The 8404-nt window shown below is 44.9% G+C and overlaps 1 protein-coding gene across 3 annotated transcripts in view; it reads left to right on the forward strand.

Annotated features, from left to right (window-relative positions):
• The window catches only part of plcb1l (phospholipase C beta 1-like), a 189721-nt gene that overhangs the window by 119599 nt on the left and 61718 nt on the right, over nt 1-8404 (forward strand). For all 3 annotated transcript variants that reach the window (XR_013844756.1, XM_080024119.1, XM_080024120.1), the window contains 3 exons: nt 538-591; nt 3359-3434; nt 5960-6060. Coding sequence is in view for 2 of the 3 variants with exons in the window: in XM_080024119.1 (XP_079880245.1) it covers nt 538-591; nt 3359-3434; nt 5960-6060 (231 nt within the window). In the remaining variant the exon portion in view is untranslated. The remainder of the gene's footprint in view (nt 1-537; nt 592-3358; nt 3435-5959; nt 6061-8404) is intronic.

An 8404-nucleotide genomic window follows, 5' to 3' on the forward strand; every position in this document is an offset into this window, starting at 1 on the left:
GCGTTGGCGTGAGAAAGCAAACGATGTGGTGCTTATAAATTACTTATAGCTGCATAGACACATGCAGACAGATGCGTTAAATAGGCTTACACATAAAATCCCCTCGCGTGTATCTATGCTCAGAAATCTGATAACAGTTAGTTTACCAAGCGCACACACCTGCACACACATGTGCAATAGCATCTGTAAATATTTGTGTATAATGTGCAATGATATTTTTATAAGGTGTAATAGTTTTTGGTACAGTGTACAACTATTAGCTTCTGATATGCCCCTTATTTTTATCACTTTGTTTTATCTTTTTATCTCTCGATTATTATTATTCATCTGTATGAGCAGGTGGGTGTGTGTGGGTGTGTGTGGGTGTGTGTGCATATGTGGAATGTTAAATGAGCCGTTTTAGGACCTGCACAGCAGATTTTGTTCTACAATGTGCAATGACACTTAAGGCATTCTATTCTATTCTACACACGCAGAGTTATCGATTGTTTTCCTGTGTAAGCGCTGTCTGACGCGTAATTTGTCTGTAATTTGCAGATACACCCGACTGAAGCTGCAGCTCAACCCCGAGGGACGAATCCCTGTGAAAAAGTAAAACTGTCTGTCTGTCCGTCTGACTGTCTGTCGGTCTGTCTGTCTATCTGTCTGTTTGTCTGTGTCTGTCTGTCTACTGCAGTGCTTCTCAGCCTCGGGGTACTCAAAAAGGGGGGTACTCAGCTGAAAAAAGATCTTAGATTGGGTACACTAATAAAACCACTGGTCTACTGTCTGTCTGTCCGTCCGTCTATCGCTCTGTATCCAGTGCACGTTGAGGGACCACTATCAGAGTTGTGGAGATGCTTCATAGTAATTTCTGTGTCTGATTCTGGTTCAGATTTCCCAGCTGACCCGCCTGTCAGAGCGAAGGAACGAAAGACGAGAGGTGGAGGGACGGATATAATCTAGATAGGAGAGTGAGAGAGGGAGAGGGAGAGCGAGAGAGAGAGAGAGAGAGAGAGAGCGAGAGAGAACATGAAACAAGAAAAAATGTGGCATTGTACAATAAACCTTAAAATGTACAATAAACAAAACTATCAAAACTTTGGCGGCGTACAATAAACCTTAAAACAGGAAGAAAATCATCAGAAAATTTGGCAGTGACCAACAAGCCTAAAAATTAACAATTCACAAAAAAAGTCGTGTAAAAATAAACAAGAAACAAGAAAAAAAATTGGCAGTGTACGATAAAACTAAAAAATATCAACAAACAATGAAGTGAATCTAAAAATAAGCAATAAAGAAGAAAATAAGTTGACAATAAATCCCAAAGAATTACAATGACAAATAAACCTCTTGATCAAAACAAACGCACACATACAGTATCCATGCAATTTATAGATATAGAGAGTTTGCCTTTGCGTTCAAAATCCTTCCTTCCTTCCTTCCCTCCCTCTCCCTCCCTCCGTCTGCCTCTCTGAACTCGTATGCTAATCCCTCAGCGGCGCTGCGGAGGGAAAGCAGCGGGTGTGGACACAGAGTTTAGGCAGGAAGACTTGTGGCGTTTTGGGAATTAACCTCCACGCTGGCAGGACGTGTCGGCTCCACAAATGTCAGCTTGACTCCGATGCCCCGCCGAGCCTCCACATCCCATTAGAAAACCAGGCTTTTGGACAGATGAAAAGGGGAAAACCAAACAGGAATGGGAGGCATCATGGATGTCGGTCAACACCATTCATGACATAGATCAAGGAATTCATCTTCAGGTCTCGGGAATTTTAATAGAAAAATCGTCCTTAGAACTGCAGTAAAATGGCTCGGGAACCAGGTATTCACATGCAGGGGAGTCCGTAGATATTGGAGCTAGCAAACGATTAGATTGGATTTTAAATCAGGAGGAGTCGCGGGTCACTCTGGCACAAAATACTTGTTTGTTGTTTGCAACTCGGTAACTGTGAACAGAAAGTAATTACCAAATTATTACTGAATATTATTGCAAGCATTTTTTGTTGTAACAATCACAAATAAACTCACAAATATGACTACAGCATAAATGCTGCCAGGGATACACTAAAAGACTTTAAAGACTTTCAAAAGACAGAATCAGGCATTCGATTTTGTTTTTCCCCCCCCCCCGGCAGTGCACTGGACTAGTCTGCGACTGTCCCGGTCTAGGAGTCTCAGACCTGGACTAGGCGTCTCAGACCTGGACTAGGCATCTCAGACCTGGACTAGGCGTCTCAGACCCGGACTAGACGTCTCAGACCTGGACTAGTCTGGGACCTTCCCAGACTAAGAGTCTCAGACCCGCACTAGGCATCTCAGACCTGGACTAGTCTGGGACTGTTCCGGACTAGGAGTCTCAGATCTGGACTAGGAGTCTCAGACCCAGACTAGGCGTCTCAGACCTGGACTAGGGGTTTCAGACCCAGACTAGGTGTCTCAGACCTGGACTAGTCTGGGACTGTCCCAAACTAGGAGTCTCAGACCTGGACTAGGAGTCTCAGACGCCAACTAGGCGTCTCAGACCTGGACTAGGAGTCTCAGACCCCGACTAGGCGTCTCAGACCTGGACTAGGAGTCTCAGACCAGGACCAGGCGTCTCAGACCTGGACTAGGAGTCTAAGACCTGGATTAGGAGTCTCCGACCCAGACTAGGCGTCTCAGACCTGGACTAGGCATCTCAGACCTGGACTAGTCTGGGACTGTCCCAGACTAAGAGTCTCAGACCTGGACTAGGCGTCTTAGACCCGGACTAGGCGTCTCAGACCTGGACTAGGAGTCTCAGACCCAGACTAGGTGTCTCAAACCTGGACTAGTCTGGGACTGTCCTAGACTAAGAGTCTCAGACCCAGACTAGGCGTCTCTGACCTGGACTAGTCTGGGACTGTTCCGGACTAGGACTCTCAGATCTGGACTAGGAGTCTCAGACCCGGACTAGACGTCTCAGACCTGGACTAGTCTGGGACTGTCCCAGACTAAGAGTCTCAGACCCGCACTAGGCATCTCAGACTTGGACTAGTCTGGGACTGTTCCGGACTAGGAGTCTCAGATCTGGACTAGGAGTCTCAGACCCAGACTACGCGTCTCAGACCTGGACTAGGGGTTTCAGACCCGGACCAGGCGTCTCAGACCTGGACTAGGAGTCTAAGACCTGGATTAGGAGTCTCAGACCCAGACTAGGCGTCTCAGACCTGGACTAGGCATCTCAGGCCTGGACTAGTCTGGGACTGTCCCAGACTAAGAGTCTCAGACCTGGACTAGGCGTCTCAGACCCGGACTAGGCGTCCTAAAATCCAAAGTCCTTTAGTGTGAACTAGGTAATATCTATGTAATTACTGAATTTCAAACCCTTAATCCTTAATTTAATGTTCCTCTGCAGCATCTTCAGGATGTTCTCTGCGGATCGGAAGCGAGTGGAGACGGCCCTGGAACACTGCAACCTCCCGTCTGGACGGGTGAGACGCCAACTATAACCGTGATGTGTCTTTGGTCTGTATTTTGTTTTTGTGTTTGGCCAGCCTGTAGTCTAACATCTCCCTTCTTTGTCATCATCAATCCTTTCATCCATTCAGTTCTTCTGTGTTCATTCACCCACTCCTCGCTCGTAATATCCTCTTAGATGTCTGCGTGGCTTCCCACTCATAACCGACTTTGTCTGGTGTTCTATTGATACAAATGAATCCAATGGGAGTAAAAGCTGTTTGTTTACCGTCTCCCAGATGGAGGAGGAGGAGGTGGAGGAGGAGGAGGAGAGGGGGACATTTCTCCTCCGCCGAGCTCCGACGTTCCTCCTGTCACGGCAAACAAAACAGACTCGGTCTGCGAGGAATAGTCTGAAGCAATTAGTATGCTGTCGAGGAGGCGAAAATCCGCTTTGGTACAGTCGCAAGAAAAGGGATGTAGAAGCAGGGAATTACAGAAACACACACAATAGAAGTAAAATAATAGATATATATGTGTGTGTGTGTGTGTGTGTGTGTGTGTGTGTGTGTGTGTGTGTGTGTGTGTGTGTGTGTGTGTGTGTGTGTGTGTGTATATATATATATATATATATATATATATATATATATATATATACACACACACATATATATATACAATATAATTCCCCAAAACAGCTAAATCCACAGCCATTCCTAATAAGAACAAGCTCGGGAGCACTGAGGTACAAATGCATCTCTCTATGAAGCTCTGCTGGGATTTGGCTGTTGTTGCAATGGGCAATTAATTACAGATAAACGATAGTGCCTCCGAAACACACACACACACACACACACACACGCACACGCACACACACACACACACGCACCAACACAGAGAAACACACACACACACAGTGATAACACACACACACACACCCACAAAGAGAAACACACACACACACACAATGATAACACACACACACACACACACACACACACACACACAAACAAAACACACACGCACATGCAATGAAACAAGGGCTCGGAACAAGGGCTTTTAGAATGACTCATTGAGTTTTGTTTGCCACCGACCTGCATCCATTCCTCCTCCTGATACGTCCTTCTGCACCTCCGCAACTTATCCCCCCCCCCCTTCTCTCTCTCTCTCTCTCTCTCTCTCTCATGCTCTCTCCTTCCCAGCAGTGTTTGGTTCTGCTCTGTTTGTGCCTGGCAGAGGGCTTTTGTCTACCACTGAGAGCACCGTGTCTCTATTTGTGGCGCTTGGCTCAGATAGCGCCACACAAGGCCCTTTGTGGGCTCTGTTTAAAAGGGAAATTCCTACAGAGAAATCCAACCTACTGCACTAAGCAATGACATTTAAAGGGGAATACCAACCATTTTCAGTGCCATTCTAAATTACCAAAATGATGTTGTGAATAGGACGACGTCCTACACCTCTCTGTATCTGAGAACATGGCAGTCAGGCGATTTGATGTAGCACAAACGGTTTGTTCGTAGCCGACTTTGGAGTCACTACAGCAAAAGAATCGCTTGTGACGCTTGTTTCGTTTGTGAACTTTATGCTTGTTTGAGGATAGAGCATTACTGTGCAGATAGAATTGTGCAATTAGAAAAACATTTCTAAATACACAAAAAATGCCTAATTAGAAAGAAATGCCAAATTTACAAAATACAGGTAGTCCTCACTTAACGACCTGCCTGTTTAACGACTGTTCGGACTTACGACCAGCTCTCTGACCAGTCTGTATTAATTGATAATTAATATCACCCACCACCTACCACATATACTATATATACTATATACACTATATACAGTATATACACTATATATACTATATAAACTGTATACATCTAATCTCATCACCATTGTCAGTCTTGTTCACACAGTCTGTCAGTATTCACTACCCTCGCGTTCGCAATGGCCGCGCCCCCTTACCGTGAAATAACACGGGTCCTGCTTATCGACCAATTCACAAACTACCTGGTTGTAGGAACGGAACTCAGTCGTTAAGTCGGGAATACCTGTAGCCAATTTTTAATAAGCTTAATAAAATATACAAAAAAGCCCCAAAAAATGAGTAAATAGCCAAATATACAAAACATTTCCAAATAAACATAATGCAATTCCTATGCAGAAGATAGCCTAAATATATTTACTGTGGTTTCTCCTTACATCATTCTACATCCACAGATATTTTTTAACGCTGAAAATGGGTGGAAATTACCTTTAAATATCATTGCTTATTGCAGTGGGTTGGACTTCTTTGCAGATTTGTTCTAGTTTTAATTCGTAAAAACCATGATGTCTCCAAAGCCCAATTTGGGATGTCCCTTCTGCTATGCCCTGTTTACTCTCATCGAAGGAGACCACCGTCCAGACATCTGGACCTTGCTTGTTTTTGACCCTTAGATGACTTGTTTATGTGTGTGTGTGTGTGTGTGTGTGTGTGTGTGTGTGTGTGTGTGTGTGTGTGTGTGTGTGTGTGTGTGTGTGTGTGTGTGACTGTGTGTGCTTGATGCTTTGCTGTCCCCTGCAGAACGACTCCATCCCCCAGGAGGACTTCACCCCAGATGTCTACAACATGTTCCTCAGCAACATCTGCCCCCGGCCGGAGCTCGACCACATCTTCTCTGAAGTGTAAGATCTCCTCTTCCCTGAAAAGCTGTCAGAAACCTCCAACAGGCTGCAGATGTTTCCCGCTGAGAAGAAGAGAGAGAGAGAGAGAGAGCGTGAGAGAGGGGGAGACAGGTCTTTTGATAAACAAAAGCCAGCCTTTAAAAAACAGCAACATGACAGTGATTAATTCCACTGTATACCAAGTGGTTTGTAACCATCTGTTGCTCTTTTTAAAAATAAATTAATAATCCGTCAGCGTGATCAATGGCTGCCTCCATCCTCCTCAGCACCATAAGCAGGGGTGGAAAGTAACTAGTTACAAAAGAAAGTACCTGACAGTACTTGTGTAGAGTGCTACCTGGCCCTGCATATTTGAAGACCATTGGGGAAAACAACAACGCATTGCTCTAGGAAGCAGTGGTGCGAACCCAAACCCAAACCCTCAAAGGGGAGCTATAATGATCCTTTTCACCAAGTTATAAAGGTCTCTGAGGTCCCCAGAACATATTTTTAAAGTTTGTTCTTCTGAAAATACCACTTAGATTATGTATTCTAGCCATTCTAACATGCCTCCAATCCACTTGTCTGAAAACGGGCTGTTTCAGTGGGAGGATCCACCCTCCCGAGGCCCCTCGTTCTGTGAGCCAATGGCATTTGAGCATGGCTTCCGGGTTTCGTTGTATATACTCCCTTAACTTTCACTGCTTTCACCTTATCAGTCCACCAAAATTAGTTTCTGGACAAATTTGAGGTAAGAAATAAACAATCCAGTTGCTGAATCTTCACTCACATTAGATCTACAAGGCTTCATTTAAAAGTGTGTTCCAACTTTCACGGCTGTGTCTCGAGGAGCTCTGTGCTGGGAGATTGGGGCTTTTCATTCAATTACGGACACGTCGGAAAATAAAATCAAACGTCCTACGGTTCTACGGTTTTGTTTGGATAAACACGGAGCGCATTGTGCACTGCAGCCTACAGTACAGTCAACACCCACACAGAAAGAAATACAACAGAATTTAATTGGAAATACTTACATTTCCCTCGTCTGCATTTTTGTGGTGGACGGTTGTTATTAATTAATCTTTCTTTTCAAAGATTTGCGCTGGTCTCTGCAGCCAACAGAGCACTTCCCATGATTAGCTCTTATCTTCACTACGAGGGGATCCGGTCGCTCCCCAGCTGTGGGTGGAGTTTTAGGACATTTCGAAAACAGACAGCTCACTAAAATTCACTGTGATGTCTTATTGCACAGTTTGTGTGTTTGTAGACCCATCAGAGACGCAAATGTAAGTGCACAAGCACTGAAAAGGTGAGTTGTGCATAATAGGTCCCCGGTGGCACTGCGCAGTGCATCGCACTGCTGCCCCACAGCAAGGGGGTCCTGGAGCCTTTTTGTGTGGAGTTTGCATGTTCTCCCCATGCTCACGTGGGGTTTCCTCCACCTACCATCAGTTAGGACCCCCACCAAAAACATGCACACATCATCGTCTGACCAGCGATGGACACTTGGTACCAGGTCCCCGGGCGTGTCCACGAATGCTGCCCACTGCTCCTGGCTGCCCACCCGGAGGAAGGACAAGCCAGGATGGGTCAAATGAAGAGGCCTCATTTCACTGGCCACCACCCCAAAAAGCATGTGCGTGTGTGTGTGTATGCATGTGTTGTAGTGTGGTGTGTTGCGTGACAATTTAAGATTCTTCTTCTTCTTCTTCTTCTTCTTCTTCTTCTTCTTCTTCTTTAAGTCATCATGCAACCTGAGACTAGATTAAGTCTGGGTTGCCAGCGACAACGGTGCTTTCCACAGGGATATCTCAGTCAGTTTTTGTGCTAATGAATGAAGAGATGCATGGGTGGAAAGCTCGGTATCTTGGCGTTCCCCAGGTGTACTGAAGTGTAGAGTTCTGAGCCTGAAGTGACCATTGAAAGAAAAGGGGAAAGATGTGTCAGGCTGCCATCTAGCCAGCCAAGATTTGCGGCACGACAAGATACAGTGTGTGTATATATATATATGAAGTGACCATTCTGACCATTCTCTCTCTCTCTCGCTCTCTCTCTCTCTCTCTCTCTCTCTCTCTCTCTCAGTTTTATCGAAAATTCCCATTTGTTAAGGATATTTCGCCTATTTCACCACCCTCCTACTTGAGTCGTTTTTTTAGTGAACTACTTACAGCATAAACTCTAACTTGAGTCATTTTTCTTATCGCAACTTCTATTTGTACTCAAATAAATCATCTGTGTTGTCAGAATGAGAATGATAATCTCTCTTGTTACCACTCATGTTACGACAATGTTATCACAGTGTTATCACAAACTGAAGACTATATATAAAAGAACCCTGCACTGACCCAAATAGATAAACATACAT

Source organism: Zeus faber, assembly GCF_960531495.2.
Source record: "Zeus faber genome assembly, chromosome: 2".
Classification (NCBI taxonomy): domain Eukaryota; kingdom Metazoa; phylum Chordata; class Actinopteri; order Zeiformes; family Zeidae; genus Zeus; species Zeus faber.